This window comes from Rhinopithecus bieti, unplaced genomic scaffold, assembly GCF_001698545.2.
Source record: "Rhinopithecus bieti isolate Rb0 unplaced genomic scaffold, ASM169854v2 scaffold_6380, whole genome shotgun sequence".
NCBI lineage: Eukaryota > Metazoa > Chordata > Mammalia > Primates > Cercopithecidae > Rhinopithecus > Rhinopithecus bieti.
The window spans coordinates 2,121,976-2,147,540 of NW_016806642.1; the positions used below are offsets into that span (position 1 = coordinate 2,121,976).

The 25,565-nt window shown below is 40.3% G+C and overlaps 1 protein-coding gene across 1 annotated transcript in view; it reads right to left on the reverse strand.

The window, feature by feature from the left end:
* The window catches only part of IL23R (interleukin 23 receptor), a 78,534-nt gene that overhangs the window by 22,606 nt on the left and 30,363 nt on the right, over positions 1-25,565 (reverse strand). The window contains exons 5-7 of the mRNA XM_017877276.1: positions 25,067-25,227; positions 18,290-18,435; positions 9,079-9,235 (exon numbers count right to left, since the gene is read on the reverse strand). Coding sequence (XP_017732765.1) covers positions 9,079-9,235; positions 18,290-18,435; positions 25,067-25,227 — 464 coding nt within the window. The remainder of the gene's footprint in view (positions 1-9,078; positions 9,236-18,289; positions 18,436-25,066; positions 25,228-25,565) is intronic.

A 25,565-nucleotide genomic window follows, 5' to 3' on the forward strand; every position in this document is an offset into this window, starting at 1 on the left:
GGGAGGGAGGGAGGGAGGGAGGCAGGCAGGAAGGCTCTTTTTTTCTGTACTAATAGGTTGCAAACTTCAGGGAAATTACGGAACTCTTCTGAATTGTTTCCTATTCTGCAGGAACTGGGTGGTTTATTAGAGGCAGGACCTGAAGAAGGTTAAATAAATCCAAGTGAAAAGTCTAAAGTGATTAGTATTTCAAGAAACACTGTGTCTGTTTAACATGGGTTAGTAACCAAGAGTCTACAAGTTCAGAACCCATCTCTATGTGGACAATTCACAAATCTCTAATTACAAATAATAATATGTTTGAAAAATACATTCTGTGTGGCATCATATAATTTGCATTATATTTAATAGCACCAATATTTAGTTCCATTGACATAATATTTGCTTTTTCCCTTTTAACCACTTAAAAGCCTGAAAAATTAATGAGCATCTTTAAGGAGCCACTGGCAGTGCAACAACTAATACTGTTTCGTGAGAGGAAAGCAAAATGTTGTTTAATATCTTGCTCACACTTGCCTTCCTCTGGAAAACTGTCAAAGAAAAAGAGCAATACGATTTATCTGGGAAACTTTTCTATGGCAAGTAGTAATTCAAGCAAGTTAATTAGTCATCGTGAAATGTGACTGCCCTTCCCTCAGGCCTCTAACCTGTTATTAAAGGGATTATAGAACCTGTATCTTTTCTTCGTTAAAAAGGGATCTATATTACAATGCAGAATTGAAAAAGATACCTGGCTAGCCATTGTTTTTTCACCTTTTTAAAGTCAGTAGTAGCAAATGTAGATGACTGACTTATACTTTTTCAGTGTTGGTTTTCTACACTGACAAATTGTGTTTTCCCCTTTGGGACTCTTTCTGCACTGCTGAAAGACCCCAGGATAACAGTGGCTATCAAGATTGGTGGATCAGAAGCTCTAACTTCAGCAGCTCTCAGTGGTTCTCATAATCTCAGCTGAAACCTCACATCCAGAGACAGGGTGCATTCTAGGCAGAAGAGGGTCATGTGTGATGTGATGGTTAATTACGACAACAGTCCTGTATCCTGTGCTTTGTGGGGTTCCTGTAATACCCAAGTGGACTGGGGTGGCCAGTGACTCAGGAGAAATAGGAAACAGAGAGACCAGATAGTACTAGAGATAATGGCCTAAGATTCTCACATGCCCACCCTTTTCTGTCCCCCAAACCACTACTACTAAGGCTATGGTGATACAGACAGGAGACAGGAAAATACTGAGTAAATGAGGGTGGTTCCCTGGCAGAGGTTCCACCCTCCAGCCTGGAAACCCATAGCCCTAAATAGAAGCAGGCATTCTTGTTTTCATGCCCAAACTCGCCTTTTGGCCCGCTATGCCCCGCTATCCTGTAACCACATAAACTCCAGACCCCAGGTTCCAGAAGCAGACAGAGAGATAAACAGAAGAGCAGAAGAATGGCAGAATGGCTTAGCAGAGGAGAGAAGAAAATGAGAATCTGAATGCCAAGAGAAGTTCGGTTGGGGACATTCGGAGAGGAGATTGGCCACTGGACAGCCAAACTCCAGGGGAAGATCATCTTCCCACTCTATCCCCCTTCCAGCTCCCTATCTATCCCTCTGAGAGCCACCTCCACCACTCAATAAAACCCCCACATTCATCCTTCAAATCCATGTGTGACCCGATTCTTCCTGGACACTGGACAAGGACCTGGATACCAAGAGGGCACTGAGCTGGTTAACAGTTAAGCTGTCTGCGGACAGCAAAGCTAAAATAGTGCACTGTAACACATTTCCATTTGGGCTTCGGGAGTCGCAGGCATCCACCCCTAGATGCTACTGTGGGGCTGAAGCCCCAAGGTGCTTGCCCCAGCTCCTACACCTGCCCGTTTGTGTGCTCCCCCTCCCATAAGGGGTGTGAGCAGGTGCCTTGGCCGAAGAGATGAGCCACATGATATGCGACAGGGGTCAGGGAACTCTCCCATTTCAATGACTTGGGCAATCATATCCACACTGCCTTTCTGTCCACATTTTCTGCCCATTCCCTATGTTGTCTTTTATGATGACACTTCCCTCTCTTAAAGAGTGTGTCTGACCTCTACAGCAATGGTTCTTACACGTTACTGCAGATGTATCACTTGGCAAAGGGCTCCAGAATCTGTACCTTAAGAAGTGCCCAAGCATTCAGGCCAGGCACAGTGGCTCATGCTTGTAGTCCCAGCACTTTGGGAGGCCAAGGCAGGGTGATCATTTGAGGTCAGGAGTTTGAGACCAGCCTGGCCAACATGACAAAACCCTGTCTCTACTAAAAATACAAAACAAAATTAGCCAGGTGTGGTGGCACATGCCTGTAGTCCCAGCTACTCAAGAGGCTGAGGCAGGAGAATTGCTTGAACCCAGGAGGTGGAGGTTGCAGTGAGCTGAGATGGTGCACTACGCTCTAGCCTGGGTAACAGAGTGAGACTGTCTCAAAAAAAAAAAAAAAGTGCCCAAGCATTCTTAATGTAGATTGTCCACAGACCCTCCTATGAGAAACAGTGCTTTCTAGATGGCCCATAGCTAGCTGGTAAAGCACATGATGAATTGCCCATGATGGTCCTGTCTTGGCTAAGACCACTTTTTTTACCTATCCTTTATCCTCATCTCAGACTGCCCCTTTCTTACCTATCCTATCTAAAACCTCCTATAGTACTATGGTTTCATCCTCATCACCTACCCCAAATCTGCTTCCCCATCTTGTATTCATGTCAAAGTAGCAGTAGTCAATAGCATCTTCTGGTACTTTTCTCATGCATTTGCATTTCCATAACAAACACTGCATTAGAAATGAAGCTCTGTTGGCATAGTTTTATTACTAGCTAATGTGTAGAGAATGATTTTGTTTAGCAGGCAGATGCAGGACCCTACTAGGTCTCTTAGGAAGGAGACTAGCAGAGCTATAAATAACATGGGTGCTGGAATCCCATAGCCTGAGTTAGACCCTGGCTCTACCATTTACAAGCCTTGTAATGTTTGGCAAAACTGCTTGGGCCATATGGTCTTCATCTGTGCAACTGGGATAATAATTATACTCCTTTTATAGAGCTGCAGTGATAAAGAACAATTCATATGTAAAATGCTTATCAATATGCCCAACACCTAGTAAGCATCCAATAAATATTAGCTATTTTTATTTATTATCCTGAAGTCACCCTGGGATTCAGTCTGTTAATTGGTCTCTTGCTATTATACTAGATAGAATAAATGGGTATTCTGGAGGATTGATTTTCTTTTTCAGCATAAGGCTTTGTTTGTCCTATTAAAGTCTAAATACTCTAAGTAAAAAAAAAAAAAAAAAACAGAATAAGTCATTAAACTTGATTGTAAGTGAGTTGGTTTGGTTCATTTCTGAGACCAGGTTTTTAATGGCCAAGCCAGGCACTATTCGGAGGGAAAGCAATGGAAAAGAATAAGAATGCTGAGGCTACAGGACAAGCCATACCCACTTTAGGATTTGTCCTCTGGTCTTAGCTGGGCAGAGTTTTGCAAACACATTGTATTGAGATGAATCAATTCAGTAATACACATGTCAGAATTTTAGAGACTAACTCAGGAAAGTCCTGCTTGGAAGAGGCATTACTGCCTGGGCTGTTTCTTCATAAATAAACCTTTAAGTACTGGAAGAGTGTGGCTGGCCAAAAAACCTCATTATCAAACAAGTTGGTTAAATAAAGAATTACAGAAATGATATTATTTTATTTTTTCAATTGTGAGGCAATTCACTCTTCAACTGTGAAGTCTGATTCTTACTGCTTTTATTTACATCTTTATGTGTGATGCAATGTAATTTATATAATTATTATGCTTGATTTTTACTGTGTGTCTTCTCCAGAAGGAAATGTCTCCAAGACAGGGAATTTTGTTTCCTTTGTCCACTGAGGTTCTGCAAGGCTCTAAAAATGCCTAGCACATGGTAGAGGCTAAATGAGTATTTTGTGAATGACTGTCTTTTCAGAGGTCCCTTTTAAAAAAGCAATCAATATTAAAGATTCGCTAAAAAGCAGTTTGACAACATACATCAGCATCTTAAAATGTGCCTAACTCTTGATGCAATAATTCCTCTTTAGAACTAAAGGAATAAAGATCATTTATATACAAAGCTATGCAAAGAAGTTTATTGATAATAGATAAAATGGAAATGACCTAGATGTTATTTAAGTAGGGAAATGCCTAAATAAATTATAGTACATACATAAACGAGAATGTCGTACAGCCATGAAATCAGTTTTCAAAAACTTAGCAGGGTAGATTAAGTAAGAAAACCAGGATATAAAATAGCATATACACCATAGCCCCAACCATTGAAAAAATGCATAGGAAAAACTAGTATTAAATTAAATAAATGTAAATAGTGGGTTTTTTAGGTTGCACACTACAATAAACTTACATTGCTTTTACACACAGAAAAAAAGGTACATTTTCAAAGAGATTTAATATAAGCACTTTTCCTAACATACCTTTACTGTTTCTCATGTAATGTGTCTTAGAAAGGAATTTGTACCAAGAGAATAGTCTATGGGTTCTCTTAGCTAACATGTTAAACTTTGATAATTCCAAGTTTTCAGGGGTACTTAATTTTAATTAGTATTTTTGTCTCTTAAGTGATTTTTCTCCTTAGTAAACAGACTTTAAATTTAAACTGTGTTCCTATGTCCCTTCTACCGAAGCTTAAGACTTGTTGGCCGGGCGCGGTGGCTCAAGCTGGTAATCCCGAGCCACTTTGGGAGGCCCGGAGACGGGCAGGGATCCGAGGTCAGGAGATCGAGCCATCCTGGCCCTAACACAGTGAAACCCTGTTCTCTACTAAAAAATGCCAAAAAAAAAACTAGCTGGGTGAGGCTGGTGGGCACGCTGTAGTCCCAGCTACTGGGGAGGCTGAGGCAGGCGAGAATGCTGTGAAACCCTGGGCGAGGTGGATTCCTTGCAGTGAGCTGCAGAGATCCGGCCACTGCAACTGCCAGCCTGGGTGGACACAGCGAGACTCCGCTCTTCAAAAAAGAAAAAAAAAAAAAGAATTTTATCTTTATTTAATTAATTAATTTATTTAGAGTCAGAGTCTCCTTCTGTCGCCCAGGCTGGAGTGCAGTGGCACGATCTTGGCTCACTGCAGCCTCCACCTCTCGAGTTTAAGAGATTCTCCTGCCTCAGCCTCCCAAGTAGCTAGAATTACAGGCACCTGCCACCATGCCTGGCTAATTTTTATATTTTTAGTAGAGACGGGGTTTCGCCATGTTGGCCAGGGTGGTCTCAAACTCCTGACCTCAGGTGATCCACCCGCCTTGGCCTCTCAAAGTGCTGGGATTACAGGCATGAGCCACCACACCCGGCCAAGACTTTTATGTTTAAAGAAGAACATTTGTAGCCCTATACTTAGAACTCTTAAGTAAGCGGCTCCTCTACTTCCCTGAAATTAAAGAATGAAATTGCTGAGGGATGGTGGGGAAAATGCACAGTATTTTTGACACTAGGATTAAGAGCCTTATAATCCACCAACTGAGGTAGCCAGGCAGTTCAATATTTTGAATAAGAAAACTTTTGTTATAGTTTAGGTGTCATTACCCACTAGCAATGTGCTATTTAGCAAGTCATGCCCAGTTTCTGCTTTTGTAAAGTAGCGCTAATTACACTACCAAATGTGGTTGACATCATAATCAAACAAGCTTATATACGGTAGTAATTTGTAGGTAGTTATCAATTTGCATAATCTTGCTAGGCAGTTATAGAGTTCATTAAAAAATAATTGGGTTATCAACTAAATTCTGACTATTATAAAATGGCATCTAAAGTCCTACAAATTGTTAACAGTATCAACTTGACACAACACCTTCAATTAAAAACTGACTTTCAAAAAAGAGAACTGATACTGAATACTGAAAATAATTCCCTGGCTGGGCGCCATGGCTCACCCCTGTAATCCCAACACTTTGGGAGGCCAAGATGGGCAGATTACCTGAGGTCATGAGTTCGAGACCAGCCTGCCCAACGTGGTGAAACCCCGTCTGTATTAAAAATACAAAAATTAGCCAGGCATAGTGGTGGGTGCCTGTAATCCTCGCTACTTGGTAGGCTGAGGCATGAGAATCTCTTGAACCAGGGAGGCAGAGGTTGCAGTGAGCGAGATCACACCACTGTACTCTAGCCTGGGAAAAGGAGCAAGACTCTGGAAAGAGAGAAAGAGAGAAAGAGAAAGAAAGAAAGAAAGAAAGAAAGAAAGAAAGAAAGAAAGAAAGAAAGAAAGAAAGAAAGAAAGAAAGAAAAGGAAAGAAAGGAAAGAAGGAAGGCAGGAAAGAGAAAAGACAGAAAAGAAAAGAAAACAATGTCCTAATAAACTGTTTCTTTAACATTTTTAAATTTAAATTCTATTTATTTATTTATTTATTTTTTAAATAGAAGCAGAGTGTCACTATATTTCCCAGGCTGGGTTTGAACTCCTAGGCTCAAGCAATCCACCTGCCTCCATTTCCCAATGTGCTGGGATTACAGGCATGAGACACTGCACCTGGCCAAAGTATTTCTAAGATTTGGGCAGTAGGAGGTACCAGAAGAGCTTTGCAGCTAGTCATGCTCTTTGCTCCCTCTACTAATTTGGCAGCCATCAATATTTATAATGTATATCAAAGTGCCTTGAAAACATATAACACAATTCCAGAATGTTATAATAATGATGCTATTCATGCTGTGATTATAATAAAGTCCTTCATTTCTGAAAAGAAAATGTTAAATCTAGTGTATAAGGTACCTACAGTAGGGAAACATCTTTAGGTTAGTGGGGCCATTAGTACTACTACAATTACAATAGATTCATTTTATTATTTGCTTCAACTGAAGTCTATCTGGCTAAGATGTTATTGAATGGCATCAGTAAATGAATATAAAATTAAGCTAATAATATTAGGAGTAGGAAAATATCTAAAGATAATAAATCAGCTAAATCCTGTTGATGAGAAGAGAATTAATTCTGTGTTTAAGAGTTTTAACTTTCTGATTGCTTTGCTTTGCATATAGTAGATGACGTTTATTGGTATGATTGTTTGGTGTCTCTTTTAGAAGAATATGTTCTGAATAATATTTTCTGAGATGGAGTCTCACTCTGTTGCCCCGGCTGGAGTGCAGTGGTGTGATCTCGGCTCACAGAAACCTATATCTCCTGCCTCAGCCTCCTGAATAGCTGGGATTACAGGCATGTACCACCGTGCCCAGCTAATTTTTGTATTTTCAGTAGAGATGGGATTTTGCCATGTTGGCCAGGCTGGTCTCAAACTCCTGGGCTTAAGTGATCCAACTGCCTCCACCTCTGAAAGTGCTGGGATTACAGGCATGAGCCACCACACCCAGATTATATTTTTCAATACATGTTCTTAGCTTATTGCATGGCTTACAATTGCCCAGGATGTCACCCAGGTTGGAGTTCAGTGGTGTGAACATGGCTCACTGCAGTCTTGACCTCCCAGGTTCAAGTGGTCCTCCTGCCTCAGCTAGCATGGTGGACCGCATCTATAGTCTCAGCCACTTGGGAGGCTGAGGCAGGAGGATTGCTTGAGCCCAGGAGGTAGAGGCTTCAGTGAGCTATGATCAGAGCCTGTTTAGATAAATAATTCTTCCTGTAGTCCCAAAGTAGCTGGGACTATGGGCGTGGGCCACAATGCCGGGGTAATTTTAGTTGTATTTTTGGTACAGATGGGGTCTCTCTATCTTGCCCAGTCTGGTCTTGAACTCCTGGGCTCAGGCAATCTTTCTGCCTTGGCCTCCCAAAGTGCTGGGATTATAGGTGTAAACCACTGCAGCCGGCCTCCCAGGTGGTTTTATACCCAGGAATGTTTGAGAACCATTATACAAATTATAGTAAGCCTTAAAAAAATCAAATCAAAATAACAATTTAAATGTTACCATCTGCCCTAGAATAGTTTTGTCAATTTTGGTCAAAGTTAAAGAGAAAAAAAATATTTTGTAGCTTTATTTTGTTTTGTTTTAAACTTATTTATTATATTATTATTATTATTATTATTATTATTATTATTATTATTATTGTTATTGTGANAATTTTAGTTGTATTTTTGGTACAGATGGGGTCTCTCTATCTTGCCCAGTCTGCTCTTGAACTCCTGGGCTCAGGCAATCTTTCTGCCTTGGCCTCCCAAAGTGCTGGGATTATAGGTGTAAACCACTGCAGCCGGCCTCCCAGGTGGTTTTTATACCCAGGAATGTTTGAGAACCATTATACAAATTATAGTAAGCCTTAAAAAAATCAAATCAAAATAACAATTTAAATGTTACCATCTGCCCTAGAATAGTTTTGTCAATTTTGGTCAAAGTTAAAGAGAAAAAAAATATTTTGTAGCTTTATTTTGTTTTTGTTTTAAACTTATTTATTATATTATTATTATTATTATTATTATTATTATTATTATTATTATTGTTATTGTGATTATTGAGACCAAGTCTCGCTCTCTTGCCCAGGCTGGAGTGCAGTGGTACAATCTCAGTTCACTGCAACCTCCACTTCTCGGGTTCAAGCGATTCTCCTGCCTCAGCCTTCCGAGCAGCTGGGATTACAGGCACCCGCCACCATGCCCAGCTAATTTTCGCATTTTTAGGAGAGACAGGGTTGCACCATGTCAGCCGAGGAGGTCTTGAAGTCCTGACCTAAGGTAATCCACCCACGTCGGCCTCCCAAAGTGCTGGGATTACAAACGCAAGCCCCTGCACCTGGCTGTTTTAAACTTTTTTAGGAAACACAGTCTTGGTCTGTCCTCCAGGCCAGAAAGCAGTGGGACGATCATAGCTCACTGCAGCATCAAACTCCTGGGCTCAGGCGATCCTACCACCTCAGCTTCCCAAGTAGCTGGGACTACAAATGCATTCTACCACCCAGGCTAATAATAATAATTATTTTTTTGTACAGACTAGGGTCTCACTACATTGCCCAGGCTCATTTCGAACTGCTAGGCTCAAGCAATCTTCCTGCCTTGGCCTCTCAAAGTGCTGGGATTAGAGGTGTGAGCCACTGAGCTCAGCAGAAAAGATACATAAAGAAAAGTCCAAGAGAATAAAATATATAAGTGCACTCACCTGTTTCAGGTGTTTTATGAAAAAACGGTGAACTCCAAGCCTGCCAGTACCTTTTGCCTGTTTCTTGACATCTCACTTGAAATATGTACTTGATGTTTGGCTCCAAGTAGAATTCTGACTGTTGCACATATGTAAAATCGGTGTCAAATTCTTTAACCTAAAATGGACGGATAACAATAATAAAATATGGTGTGCTTTTAAAACAATTATTTTATTTAGCAGAAATGTATGGAACACCTATTATGTTCCAAGCTCTCTTCTAGACTCTAGGAAAACAAAGTGTTCTTTATATAAAACATGGCCATACGTAACCAAATACTGTCTCAAACATTAAAACTGAAAACCCACTACTTTCTTTGTGATGGAATCTTGCTCTGTTGCCCAGGCTGGAGTGCAGCGGCTTGATCTCGGCTCACTGCAACCTCTGCCTCCCGGGTTCAAGCGATTCTTCTGCCTCAGCCTCCCAAGTAACTGGGACTACAGGCGTGCACTACAACACCTGGCTGATTTTTTGTATTTTTAGTAAAGATGAGATTTCATCATGTTGGCCAGGCTGGTCTTGAATTTTTGACCTCAAGTGATTCGCCTGCCTCGGTCTCCCAAAGTGCTGGGATTACAGGTGTGAACCACCGTGCTGGGCCCACACTGCTTTATGTTTGACAACTGTCTCAAATCTCGAGAAAGTCCAAATATAATATTATATATATATATATATATGTGTGTGTGTATGTATATATTTATGTATGTGTGTATATATGTGTGTGTGTGTATACATATATATATATATATATATTTTTTTTTTTTTTAGATAGGGTCCCACTCTGTCGCCTAGGCTGGACTGTGGAGTGCAGTGGCTCGATCACAGCTCACTGCAACCTCCACCTCCACCTGGGCTGAAGTGATCCTCCTGCCTCAGCCTCCCAAGTAGCTGAGACTACAAGCATGCACTACCATGATTGGATAATTTTTTTTTTTTTTTGTAGAGACAAGGTCTCATTATATTGCCCAGACTGGTCTCCTGGACACAAGTCATCCTCTGCCTTGGCCTCCCAAAGTGTTGAGATTACAGGAGTGAGCCATCATGCCCAGTCTTAATTTTGGAATATATTCTTAATTTTGGAATATATTCTTTTAATGGGGTGGGCAAATGGTAACTGATAGCACCTGTTTGAATTTCTCTCTCCCCTGCAGCTGGATATTTAGATCAATAATTCTTCCTGAATGATGAAATAATTTTACTTGCTAATGGTGACTTTTAGAAAAAAATACCTATAAGCTAAGCTGTAAATTGGTCCTCATTGCAGGTTATTGCAGATTCTACAAGGCCCAATAATATACATATATACACACATATATATGTATATATCTATATATGTGTGTATATATATGTGTATGTGTCAGAGAAAAATTAAAATATTAAGAATGTTGAACTGAGAAATCCAATGGAGGATAAAGATAATAGCTGAGGGATAAACACAAAAATCTTTTTTTCCCTGGAGCACTACACCCTGCTATAAAACATAATGAAAAATGAGCCCCAAACAAGCTGTTTCAGTTGGCAGAAAGAAACCAAGACATTTGTACAGCATCTTCAGTATGTTCTAGTAACTGATTTACTGGGAAAAGTGAAGCATGATTGAAAGACAGACATAAAATATGTCAATATGTCTAGAAATGCATTTATGCCACAACTAGGTGAAAGCAGTTATCAGATACTCATGAAAGAGAAAGTTAGAACGATTGAGATTAAAAAAAAAAGAATGAGGTATCAACCTCTCTCAGGGATACTTCCCTTTAAAACCCAACCTTAGCATTAATCCTTCAAACCTGCAATGCACTGAAAATGTAAAATTCATGGAAATATTTGTTTGGGGATGTCATCTGCCCTAGAATAGTTTTGTCTATTGAGACATGGCTTATGGAAACTCTGAATGATATTTTTCAAATTCTGCATAAAAGATATCATTCAGAGTTTCCATAAGCCATGTCTCTATCCATGGCCCTGGAAATTTTCTGCAATGTTAATATAACTGGAGAGTGTCTGAGGTCTCCTGGGATCTAGAGAAATTTTACTTACTGTGCCAAAGATTTGACTTTCAAATGCACTCTGCTTCATATTAGTGTCTCTTGTAAGGAAGCTGTTATTCTCCAATATGCTTCTTACCATTACATTTATAGATAAGTCCTCTCGAAGGAAAGAAATATCCTAAAGTACAGTCAGAATTCCGAAATAGTAAGAAGAATGTTATGGAACTGTTATCAGTTGTTTAAACCATGAGGCAAACCAGGTGGCTGCTTAAGGCCCTGCAAGTACAACATGATACCTCAGGATAATATCTTTGGAGGCTAAAACGAATATTGAAAAAGCTGGACTTAATTGAGCATCTCTGTAAATAATATAATTTAAAGAGTGCAAGAAATTTTGAAATAAGTCCATTTCTACTTAGAGCCTCAACTCTGAAGGTTGGGGGTCATTGAAATTTAATGTTCATCAGTTTGAGATCTCTCTTTTCTTAGGTTAAATATAAGTTCCTGGGAACATCCTTGGGTGGAGGGAAGAAAAATCTCCAATATAGTTAGAGTTCTATAATCCCTACCTTCCCCAACTATCAATGTGGGACATGGCACAGGATGAGAGGGTCCTTGGTAACCCACCAGTGTCTAAGCCCTTGGTTTCTCCCTTTACCGTACAATCTCCTCCTCTTTCCGCCCAGGTAAGTTTTATCTAGTGTTTGGAAGAGGAGGGAAATGAGTTGGTGATGGGGAAATTTATTTGTGACTAATCATGTGTTCTTCCACATTTTCTGTCTTATACCAACTTTTAGACTCGGAATGCCAAAGCCAAGGATTTGTCTTTGCTATCTGTATGCTGTTCTATCAGCCCTTCCAAGAAAAGAACAAATACTTGGTTTTGTGCAGCCTAAGTTAAGAACGGTTTTCTCATTTTTAAATGGTCGAAAGAAAATGTTTATAAAAGACTACTTCATGATGCATGGAAATTATGTGATATCCAAATTTCAGTGTCCAAAAATGAAATTTTATTGGAACAGACTATGCCCATTCATTTACATAATTGTCTAAGACTGCTTTCACACTACAAACACACAGTTGAGTAGTTGAGACAGAGATCTTATGTTCTGCAAAGCCTAAAATATTTACCATTTGGCCCTCAAGTAAAAAGTTTGCTGAGACCCTGGTGTAGCTTAATTAGAGAAATGAGTCACCAATAATCCACTTACTTGAACACATAGCTAAGATTTCTCTGCCTCTGACTTGAACACATAGCTAAGATTTCTCTGCCTCTGTCACTAAAATCGGACACTATTAAAGACAAATAATAATAATAATAATAGTAATAGCTAATGTTTCAATGAAATGTTTCATGTAGCTAATGCTACATGAACTTGACATTATAAAAATCTAATAGAGATGCAAAAAATGATCATGGCACATCCCTGCCTTCCATGAGTTCATAGTTAAAGAGTAGAGAAACAGAAATGTAAACAGGAAAGTGTATACAATGTGGCAAACGCCCCTGAAATAGAGTATATGGAAGTAGGTGTGGATTGCTGTTCCCAACAGGGAGCTCAATTTTTGACATGCATTTGAGGGTCCTAGGAGACAGCCCATAAAGATACCAACAAATAGCTAGAAATGTAGGTCTGACTTTCATGAGAGTTGGGAGGGCTCCAAGTTCTAGCCTACATACAGGTGTAACTGAGGCCTTGGCAGTAGGTGAAAGGAGTAAGAAAGAGAGGAAACAGTGAGATGGTAGGTATGAAGGGAATGCCAATGTTTAGGGAACTGGCAGAAAAAAATAATTTACAAAGGAAAGAGCATCCAGAAATACTGATAGAAGACTAACACATTCTTGAAATGGGAAAACCAAGAAGAAAGACATTTTCAGGACAAGGTGGTCAACAGTGTCAAATGCTAGAGTAGGATGAAGACTGCCAAGATTCTTGGTCTTTGTTGTTTGGAAAAGTGCTACCATCCTCCTCTCCTCGCACGAACTGGTTCCAGCAGCAGGTGGAGAGCCTGATGACATTTTGAGGTGGATTGCAATAATGCCCTGGTGATTTCCCTGCCATATATCCTGTCCCTTTACTATGTAGCTTTGAACGTTCTCCCATTCTTGCTCTGGTTTGTCCATGTGGCTTACTTTGAGCCAGCAGACATTGGTGAGCCTGATACAAGCAGAGGATTGAAAGACACTGGAGAGACTGGGTGTAGGTGCTCTTGCCCTCTGCCATCACCATAAGGACATGCCCAGGCGAGCCTGTTGATGCAGAAAGAAGACCGGGAGACACATAGAGGAGAGCTCATGCAAAGACATAGGAGTGAGCCAGCTGAGCTGTAAACACATGCCCAATCCCAGCAAGCTCAACTTAGACCAGCTGGGCCCCACTGACTGTGAGAAATAAAAGTTTATTGCTATATGTCACTCCAGTTTTTGTGGCAGTTTGTTACACATTATTGTAGCAGTAGATAGCCGATATACCAATCCCTCTTATTTCATGTAAATAGGAGTATGTAATAAACTAGAAAAATGTTTAGGAAATAGAAAGGAATTATATCACCAGTGTCTCTGAATAAAAGTTTTCAGAAACCAACTGTTTTCTAGTTGCAACTCTTGTTCTCTGCTCCCCCTGGTGGTGCTACATAGGCCATCTTGGTAACAGGTACATTTGAGCTCACTTTTCAAAACCTCCTCTTTGTCAGAAGTGGCAAATGGAACCGAAAGAATATGTGTTATCTCATCTGCTCTTCATAACAATCCTTTGTGACAGGTAGTATTAGCTCCATTATATTAATAGGGAAATAGAATTTGAAAGAGGTCAAGCCAGATTTTTTTGAACTTATACCATCAGTAACTAAGTGCCTCTCACAGACTCTACATCACTTTAGGGACTCGATAGATTTTCAGAAAATGAAAAGACAGGTTTCAAACCAACTTTGAAAAGCTAGTTAAATTTTGTAATCAAGATTACATAGTAGGTGGTTTTTCTCTGAGATGTTTATTTTCTTTCTCTTTATAGAAGTGGAGGTCTCACCATATTGCCCAGGCTGCAGTGCAGTGGCTGTTCCAGGTGGGATCATAGTGCACTACAGCCTCAAACCTCTGGCTCAAGTGATCTTCCTGCCTCAGTCTCTCAGGTAGCTGAATATAGGCTTGTGCCTCCCCTCCTCCAACTGAGATTTATTTTCTTCCTGCTATCTCTGAGCCTTTACTAAAATCTGTATCTGTTCCAACCTGGTGGTCTAAGCTGGACTGCTAGGGAATTCAGAAGGGAGAGAAGTGAATGAGGTTGGAGCTAGATGTTTGTAAATGTTCTCCCAGAGGCAGTTGTGTCTCCAGAGACAAAATCTGAAGCTTTGACCTGGAACCATCTCTCAAGAGATAACTACAGTCATGTGTCACTTAACGACGGGGATACATTCTGAGAAATGCATCATTAAGCGATTTCATCATTGTATGGACATCACAGATTGTAATTACACAGGTGGTATAGCCTACTACACACCTAGGCTATATGGTACAGCCTATTGCTTCTAGGCTACAAACCTATAAAGCATGTTACTGTACTGAATCCTGCAGGCACTTGTAATATAAATCACTAGGTGACAGAAATTTTTCAGCTGCATGATAAGCTTAGGGAACCCCATCATATATGCCATCATCATTGCCTGAAACATGGACTGCTGCGTGGCACATATTCTTCTTGCCTCGTCAGCCTAATTCCCTTAGATATTTCCCAGTCTGTCTGTACCTTAGCTAAAGGAGCTGAAAAGCACCCTCAATACTGTGACTTTCAGGTGGATTCCTTTGCTCTACTATCCCTGCTGCATGGCTCCCCTAGAGGCTAGAGAGCAACATTACTAGCTAGCATTTAGTGAACAATTCCTCTATTCCAGGCTTGTAGCTAACTTTTTACATCATTGGATCCCCTTTCCCCCAACAAACAGATGAGGTAAGTGCTTATCTTATCCCCATGTTATGTATGGGAATAATGAGGCACAGAGAAGATAAGAAACTTGTTCAAGATTGCATGACTAGGCTGGGCGCAGTAATCTCAGCACTTTGGGAGGCCGAGGGGGGCAGATCACTTGGGATCAGCCCGGCCAACATGGTGAAACCCTGTCTGTACTAAAAATACAAAAAGTAGCCAGACGTGGGGGCTGGCGCATGTAATCCCAGCTACTAGGGAGGCTGAGTCAGGAGAATTGCTTGAACCCGGGAAGCGGAGGTTGCAGTGAGCCAAGATCACACCACTGCACTTCAGCCTGGGCAACACAGTGAGACTCTGTCTACAAAGAAAAAAAAAAAAAAAGATTGAATGACTCAGCCAGGAACAGTGGTTCATGCCTGTAATACCAGCACTTTGGGAGGCCGAGGCGGGACAGTTGCTTGAGTTCAGGAGTTAGAGACCTTGACACTAGCCTGGGCAACATGACACAACCCTGTCTCTACAAAAGAATTTTTTAAATTTAGCTGGGCATGGTGGCACTCTCCTGTGGTCAGCTACTCAGGAGGCTGAGGCAGGAGGATTGCTTGAGTCCAGGAGGTCAAGGCTGTAATGAGTTGAGATTGTGCCACTGTGCTCCAGCCTGGGCAGTAGAGCAAGACCCTGTCTCAAAAGGGGAAAAAAAAAAAAAATAGATTGCATGACTAGAAAGTAGCAGAGCCAGGCTTTGAACTCTAGAGCCTGTGCTCTTGGCCACAAGGCTTTCCTGTCGCTTTGAAGTAAACCCCCCACCTCCAGCAATATCTAATGGAGGTTGAAGTGGTAGAAGAGACCTGTAATCTTTGGTATCCTCCCACTCCTCTTAACTCTGACTTTCCTGTCTTCCTACAGAAATGCAAAGACAACACTTCATGCATGACCCAGATGAAACTGATAGTAGCAAATGTAAACAAAGCTTCATTCTGGCTACAGTGCCTTGGCTTCAGTGATCTGGATAGAAATGGTAATTCACTTTTTCTGTGTTAGCGGTTGTGTTCAACGGAAATGTGGTAGATTGACTGAGGGAGTCATGAGTTTAAAAAAACTTAAAAAAAAAAAATAATGATGGAGGAGACAGAACCTGGCTTTGGATTGAAACCTATCTTTTCATTTTGTAAATTTTTTTTGGTCTTTAAAGTGATGTAGAGTCTGTGAGAGGCACTTAGTTACTGATGGTATAAGTTCAAAAAAAATCTGGCTTGACCTCTTTCAAACTCTATTTCCCTATTTATATAATGGAGCTAATACTACCTATCATGAAGGATTGTTATGAAGAGCAGATGAAATAACACATATTCTTTCTGCTCTATTTGACACTTCTGATAAAGAGAAGCTTTAGAAAAGTGAGCTCAAATGTACCTGTTACCAAGATGGCCTATGTAGCACCACCAGGGGGAGCAGAGAACAAGAATTTTCAACCAGAAAACGGCTTCTGAAAATGTATTCAGAGACACTGATAATACAGTTACTTTCTATTTTCCAAACATTTTTTCTAGTCTATTACATACTCCTATTTACACGAAGCAAGAGTATTTGGTATCTTTTTTTTTGGAGACAGAGTCTCACTCTGTCACCCAGGCTGGAGTACGGTGCATCTTGGCTCGCTGCAAACTCCACCTCCCAGATTCAAGTGATTCTCCTGCCTCAGCCTCCTGAGTAGCTGGGATTACAGGAACGCACCACCACACTCAGCTAAATTTTTTGTGTTTTCAGTAGAGACGGGGTTTTGCTGTCATGGCCAGTCTGGTCTTCAATCCCTGAGCTCAGGTGATCCGCCTGCCTTGGCCTCCCAAAGCACTGGAATTACAGGCATGAGCCACTGCACCCAGTCTAAGAAACTTGGCATTCAATAGAAACTTGACTATGCAATAGAGAAGAAAAACCCATTTTCTGGGGAGAAATTCAAACCAGCTGCAGAAGTTTGCATAAGTAGCAAGGAGCCTAATGTTAATCCCCAAGACCATGGGGAAAATGTCTCCAGACCATATCAGAGGCCTTCACAGCAGCCCCTCCCAGTCAGGCTGCAAATTTTCTGAACTTTTATGTTCTGTTTCACTTTTAAAACTGAATGCCTTTAACAGCATCCAAATCACTTCTTGAATGCTTTGCTGCTTAGAAATTTCTTTTACCAGATACCCTAAATCATCTCTTTCGAGTTCAAAGTTCCACAAATCTCTAGGGCAGGGGCAAAATGCTGCCAGTCTCTTTGCTAAAACATAACAAGAGTCACCTTTCCTCTAGTTCCTAACAAGTTCCTCATCTCCATCTGAGACCACCTCAGCCTAGATTTCATTATCCATATTGCTATCAGCATTTTGGGCAAAGCCATTCAACAAGTCTCTAGGAAGTTCCAAATTTCCCACATTTTCCTTTCTTCTTCTGAGCCCTCCAAACTGTTCCAGTCTCTGCCTATTACCCAGTTCCAAAGTTTCTTCCACATTTTTGGGTATCTTTTAAGCAATGCCCCACTCTACTACTACCAGTATACTGTATTAATCCATTTTCATGCTAATGATAAAGATATACCCAAGACTGGGAAGAAAAAGAGGTTTAATTGGACTTACAGTTTCACATGGCTGAGAAGGCCTCAGAATCATGGTGGGAGGCAAAAGGCTCTTCTTACATAGTGGTGGCAAGAGAAAATGAGGCAGAAGCAAAAGCGGAAACCCCTGATAAACCCATCAGATCTTGTGAGACTTACTCACTATCACGAGAATACCATGGGAAAGACTGGCCTCCATGATTCCATTACCTCCCCCTGGGTCCCTCCCATAACACGTAGGAATTCTGGGAGATACAATTCAAGTTGAGATTTGGTGGGGCACAGCCAAACCATATCAGGTACTCATGGACATAAAGATGGCAACAATAAACACTGGGGACTACTAGAGTGCACAGGAAGGTAGGAGGGCAAGGGTTGAAAAACTAATTATTGGTAACTATGCTCAGCACCTGGGTGACAGGAATCATACCCCAAACCTCAGTGTCATGCAATATATCCAGGTAACAAACCTGCACATGTGCCCCTGAATCTAAAATAAAAGTTGAAATTATTTTATAAAACAAAAACTAAAGTGGCTTCAATATCATGCAAACAATCAGATTAAAAACATGTAAAATAGACATAATAAGTCCACTGTAGTCACTGATGGTTGGCTTTTAAATCATTCATTCACATGCTAAAGAATAATGAAAGTTGAGCTTACATTCCAAGTTTGGTTTGTTGTAGCCTTGTATCTCATTTCACAGGAAACCTTTTCAATTGTTGTTTGACTGTCCCAATAAATTATGGTCTTGGGCACTGTAGCATTTATAGTCTCAGCCCTGGAAATGATGGATGCAGAAGGTATCACTAGGAAAAAAAAAAAAAAAAATACGTGGCTGTTTAAAACTTGCCTAGAGAGAAACCGTCATCTTTTCATCAATATTTAGACATGTGAAAGTTCAAAGTAAAAAACATAATGTAAAATTCATGATCTAATGAACAATTAATGAACATTTTCTTATTCACTAATTTGTAATGTAGAAGAAAACTGCTGTTAAGGAAAATTCTATTCAACCTCTTCCTCATTTTAAAAAACTGAACTCTAATAGTACTGTCTTTCCCTGACCTTCCACTCCCTTATAATCCTAACTAATAAAATTCCAGAGCCTAGCCTTGTTAACAAAAGAGTATAAAAATGAGATAAAGGAGCTATCTCCTCTTCTCTGCATCTGTTGACGAAGAGATGATATGCACCCAAATTTAGTTCAGATGATCAGATTTGATAAGATGTTAAATTGAGCCAGGTGTGGTGATGTGTGCCTAAATTCCAACTGCTCAGGAGGCTGAGATGGGAGGATCACTTGAGCCCAGGAGTTCAAGGTTGCAGTGAGCCATGATGGTGCAACTGTACTCCACCCTGGACAACAGAATGAGAGCTTGTCTTAAAAAAAAGAAAGAAAGAAAGGCTGGGCATGGTGGCTCATGTCTGTAATTCCAGTATTTTGGGAGGCTGAGGTGGGCAGATCACTTAAGGTCAGGAGTTTGAGACCCAGCCTGGCCATCATGGCAAAATGCTGTCTCTACTAAAAATAGAAAAAATTAGCCAGGCGTGATGGTGCGTGCCAATCCCAGCTACTCAGGAGGCTGAGGCAGGAGGATCACTTGAACCCAGGAGGCAGAGGTTACAGTGAGCTGAGATCATGCCACTGCACTCCAGCCTGGGTGACAGAGCGAGACTCTGTCAAAAAAGAAGAAAAGAAAGAGAGAAAGAGAGAGAAAGAGAGAAACAGAAAGAGAGAGAGAGGGAGGGAGGGAAGGAGGAAGGAGGAAGGAAGGAAGGAAGGAAGGAAGGAAGGAAGGAAGGAAGGAAGGAAGGAAGGAGGAAGGAAAGAAAGAAAAAGAAAGAAGGAAGAAAGAGATAAGAAAGAAAAGAAAAGGAAGAAAGAAAGAAGAAAGAAAAAAAGATGTTCAAACTGAGATGTTCAATAATTTTCTCCTTCTCTTGTGTATTAGGGAAACATATGAATATTTATATCTATTGCTAACTTGTTTTGTTCTCCATTACAATAAATCTGCCCTTCCTTGAAACTTTGACTTGAAGAAAGCAGGTCTCATAAGACTCTAAGGTTTTATAAATTGTTGGCATGTTCTATAATAATAACCTTCAAAGGGGGAACTGAAATTCTGATTGATTATTTTACTAGTTGTTTTGTTAGAGTAGGAGGTATATAGTTGGAATCTCTATGTTTCTAAACTGTGTAAATAGTTCTAAGTTTGTTCTGTCTGAACAGAATAGAATCATTAACACTTTCCATTTCTCCCCTAAGGAACAATGAAAACCTATGACTTTGCTAGATGTATTATTTAACAAAGAACTCAAGGGCCTGTAGGCATGTTTTTAGAAACCACTATTACAGGTTAATATTCTCTATGAATTAGTTTATTTTCATTTATTCTAAGTTTATAAAGCTTTAAGAAAATTATTGCTTTATTACAATGACTATTATACTATCATTATCTAAAATTATGTGCAAAGGTAGACGATTTACAGAGAAAAATAAAAATTAAGGATTTGCTGTCTAGTAGCACAGTCCTATAATAAAATTTTGGGGCTAAACCTGGTGTAGAAGTAGTAGCAGCTTTAATTTAATTAACAAGCTTACTGTACTCAACTTTTATCATCTGAATTCCATAGCTGATTTCCTTTTACTAGTGCAAGCTTCTTGTAATAAGAATCAGTATTCAGGCTGGATGCAGTGTCTCACGCCTGTAATCCCAACACTTTGGGGAGGCCGAGGTGGGCAGATCATTTGAGGTCAGGAGTTCAAGATCAGCCTGGCCAACACAGCGAAACCCTTGTCTCTACTAAAAATACAAAACTTAGCCGGGTGTGGTGCCAGATGCCTGTAATCCCAGCTACTTGGGAGGCTGAAGCACAAGAATCACTTGAATCCAAGAAGCAGAGGTTGCAGTGAGCTGAGATCATGCCACTGCACTCCAGGCTGGGTGACAGAGCAAGACTCTGCCTAACACCCACCCTGAAAAACAAAAAATCAGTGTTCAGAGATTCTAGAGTCAAGGGCGTGGATCCCTGGGGCTCTGAAATTGCTTAGGACTATGTAAGCACCCTCAAGGCCATAAATTTCACACCTCCTCCTGTCACCCACCTCCTCCTGTCACCCACCTCCTCCTGTCACCCACCTCCACCTGTCTCCCGCCTCTGAGTTCGGCTTGGCCACTGTTACAGCAGCACAAGCATTCTAGGACTCTTTTGGCAAAAGAATTATTCTGAGGAGAAAGCAAAAATCTGTTTAGTCTTATGAGGAATGCAGATAGCGCAGTAAGAATCATAGCCATAAAGCAGGGTAGTGCAATCCAGATTTAAGTCTTTAGGTTTGAATGAGTTCATATTTTTGCAAACTGGCATTTATTATATAATACATACTTGAATATTTAGTTTGTTACACAAGACTTAAATGTTGAATTTTTATTCTGACTGATTAGGTTTCACATATTTCCACCAGATCTTACATTTTTAGAAAGTATCGGGAGGCCAAGGAGGGTGGATCACGACGTCAAGAGATGAAGACCATCCTGGCTAACATGGTGAAACCCCGTCTCTACTAAATAATACAAAAAATTAGCCGGGCGTAGTGGCGGGTGCCTGTAGTCCCAGCTACTTGGAGGCTGAGGCAGGAGGATGACGTGAACCCGGGAGGCGGAGCTTGCAGTGAGCTGAGACAGCGCCACTGCACTCCAGCCTGGGCGACAGGACCGAGACTCCGTCTCAAAACAAAAACAAAAAAGTATCAATTTCATTATCGATGTCATATTTTAAAATTCTACTCGTATTGAAATAAAAGCGAGATTTTAGCCTTTTAGCATATTTCCAACACATTTATCCATATTTGTGTAATGGGGAGAATTAATATTCAAAATGGCAGGTAGAAAGCACAACACTTTCTGTACTCGAATTTATTTCCCACAAGAGAAGTTAAAAGCATTCCTCTCATATGCTTTTCTGGCAAGTGTTACTGTGCTACTAACTCTGCCCTGCCATTCAGCATAACTTCCCTAATGTAATGAAAGCCCAGCCCATAGCTGCTATGTGGAAATTGTTCCCAGGACAGTCTTCTGTTCTCAGTGGCATAGAACAGTTCATTTATCTAATATGAAATGTCTCATTCTTAAAGTGTTACCCATGAAGACGGCTCATCTGTTAATAATCTGGTGGTTTTGTTGGCTGGGGCCTCCTATACAATTAATCTGTATTTTTCACCCTGAGTTTCTGAGTACATTTCGGGATAATGAAAAGGCAAGGAAAGAAATAGAGACGAAAGGGGAGGAAGAGGTGGAGGAGGAGGAGGAGGTGGAGGAGGTGGAGGAAGAGGAGGAGGGAAAGAGAAAGAAGGAGAAGAAGGAAAAGGAACAACTACAAACTCCTAGTTCCCATTGTGAGAAGTCAGTCTGGAACTAGAGGCCAGATGAGATTTTTTCCTTTGTGGGAGGTGGGGTGGTGGTAAACTATGGCAAGTCAGCATGTCTGGGATGAAATCTGGCTCTCCTCATTACTAGCTAAGTGACTTTGCACAAATTATTTTATCACTTTCTTCATCTGTAAAACGGGGACAGTGGTACTTATGTATGGCTGTTTCCAGAATGAAATGTGATGTGCATGAGAGGTGTCTGGAACACAGGAGGTACTAAATAAATGGATGCAATGATATTAAGATCATAAGATTGTAATGATAATAATAATAAAAATATTATTATTATAATTCAGTTCCTAAAAATTGCACTGATAAAATGATACTGGTCATGATAGCCTTTAAACGTCATTAATTCATTGAGGGGCATCTATTATAAGAAAAGGGTATATTACTGCATTCTACCTGAAAATGTCAATTTACAGAAATGTATGTAGCATAGTCAAGAGAACTGTAACTCCAAGGATATACAATAAAACGAAGTAATTGTCCATCATCATATTCAACAGAGTGTGTTTTCAAATCTAATATCCAGGCTGGGCATGGTGGCTCACGCCTGAAATCCCAGCATTTTGTGACGCCAAGGCAGGAGGATCACTTGAGCCAAAGAGTTCGAGACAAGCCTGGGAAACGAAATGAGACTCTGTCTCTAAAAGAGATTTAAAAAAATTAGCCAGGCACTGTGGCATATGGCCTGTCATCCCAGCTACTTGAGAGGCTAAGGCAGGAGGATCGCCTGAACCCAGGCAAGGTTGCAGTGGGCTGTGATCGTGTCACTGCATTCCAGCCTGGATGACAGAGTGAGACCCCCTCTCTCTCTATAAAAAAAAAAGTGTGTGTGTGTGTATATATATATGCACATATATACATATATGCATATTAATCTGTATGATCTGTAATCATATTAACATGTATACACGCATGCGTGTATACATGTACACATGTATATATACATATACATATATGCATATATGTGTATATGTGCATATATATGTGTGTGTGTGTGTGTATATATTCAGAGCATAAGAACAGATTTTTACACCAATACCATTAGTTGAGATAGTTGAGGTTAGTTGAAAAGTAGAGATCATTAGTTGCAATAGAAGACTTCAGTGATCCCAGAAGGGTACCCATAGTGAAGGCTTCATATCCCCTAGAACATTAATCAGCAGAAAAGTTGTCAGATACAGTGCAATGTGCTTTTATTTTTCTCATAAAGACTGAGGACCAGAGTCAAAAATATTGGAATTAAATGTTCCTTCCCTACCTCTGTGATCTCAAATTTTTTTAATGCCATCAAACCTCAGTTTTCTAATATACAAATTATAATCTCCTATAAAATAGGGTTGATATGAGGGTTAAATAATGTATGTGAAAAGCTGTTAGCTGGCTGGGCGCAGTGGCTTATGCCTGTAATCCTAGCACTTTGGGAGGCTGAGGTGGGTTGATTGTCTGAACTCATGAGTCTGAGACCAGCCTGACCAACATAGCAAAACCCCATCTCTACTAAAAATACAAAAATCAGCCAGCCGTGGTGGCACACACTTGTAGTCCTAGTTACTAGGGAGGCTGAGGCATGAGAATTGCTTGAAGCCAGGAGGCAGAGGTTGCAGTGAGCCGAGATCATGCAACTGTACTCCAGCCTGTGTGACAGAGTGAGACTCTGCCTCAAAAAAAGAAAAAGTAGTTAATATATAAGAAAGTGCTCAATAAATGTTAGCTTATTGAAATAATCTTTAATTATAACAACAGGAATCATTGTTACTGGGATCTCCAAAGAGAGGATGATTCAGACTTGGTGTCATTTGGCTGAATTGTGGTTTTAGGACTTGGATGTAGTTGTAAAAGGCTCAAGGGTGATTACTTTTTGGAATTTATCTTAAGGAAACAATCAAAAACTATGCTAAAATTTAGCCACAAAGTTGTTCATGGCAATATAGTTTATATGGTTCAAAACTGAAAACAGTGTTAATCTCCAACAATAGGGATTAAACTGCTATATATTCAGACAACATTAAAAATAAAACTATAGATTAAATTAATAGAAATTGTTTATTACTAATATATAACTATAAAAGGTAGGGTATAAAATATCTGAAACAAAAACTATTAATGTTTGTTAAATCTGGCTGATGAACAGAGAGGTCTACATAATTCTCTGCAATTTTCTATGTATTTTGTAAAACTTTTCAAAATCAAAACAAACAAACAAAGCTTACATAAGTCCCCAAGTAGTGTATAGAGTATGACTTTAGCATGCTGTATTTTCACAACATAAGACTCAACAAACTTTATCATGATAATTGTGGGGTTGTTTTATTTGTTTTTTGTTTTGTTTTGTTTTGTTTTGCCTTCCCTAGTAGATGGTAAGTTATTTCAGGGCCGGTACCTTGTCTATCTTATTCACTCTAGCCTTTAGAACAATGCTTAGAAACAAGAAGTTTCCAATAAATATTTGCAAAAACACATACATCTTTTTTTTTTTTTTTTTTTTTAAGATGGAGTTTTGCTCTGTCACCCAGGCTGGAATACAGTGGCACAATCTTGGCTCACTGCAACCTCTGCCTCCCAGGTTCAAGAAATTCTCCTGCCTCAGCCTCCTGAGTAGCTGGGACTACAGGTGCCTGCCACCATGCCCGGCTATATTTTTTTCCTTTCTTTTGTATTTTTAGTAGAGACAGGGTTTCACCATGTTGACCAGGCTGGTCTCGAACTCCTGACCCCAAGTAATCACCTCGACCTCCCAAAATGCTGGGATTACAGGTGTGAGCCACCGGGATCTGCCACATAAAGCAATTTAGAAATAAAACTGGAAGGATATACGACAAAATGGCAACAGCACTACTCATCTCTAAGTTGTCTTGGGCAGGTAGAATTATGGGTAATTTCTGTTTCCTTTATCATGCTCTGCAGGAACTTTAGGGGAACTTTTTTCAGATCTAGACCTCATTTGACTAGACCACCGCAAACTGGTTATTATTAAAGACATCACAGAATTTCTTATTCTTTACCTATATCATCCAGGTGAATTTGCAGTTGTTTTGACTCTTCCATGCCTAGTGCGTTTTCTGCTTGGACCCAAACCAAATACTTCTTGCCACCTTGTAATGAATCAGTGGAGATGTTAATATAGCTTGAGGTGAGATACTGTTGCTCTTCTTCTGTCTCTAAACTTAAACAAAAAAAGATAATCATAAATCATATTTAGTTTGAATTAATTGGCTGAGCATGGTGGCTCACACTTGTAATCCTAGCACTTTGGGAGGCCAAGACAGGTGGATCACCTGAAGTCAGGAGTTCGAGACTAGCCTGGCCAACATGATGAAACCCTGTCTCTACTAAAAAAATACAAAAATTGGTGGCATGTGTCTGTAATCCCAGTTGCTTGGGAGGCTGAGGCAGGAGAATCACTGGAACCCGGGAGGTGGAGGCTACAGTGAGCCAAGGTCACGCCATTGCACTCGAGCCTGGGAGATAGAGTGAGACTCTGTCTCAAAAAAAAAAAAAAAG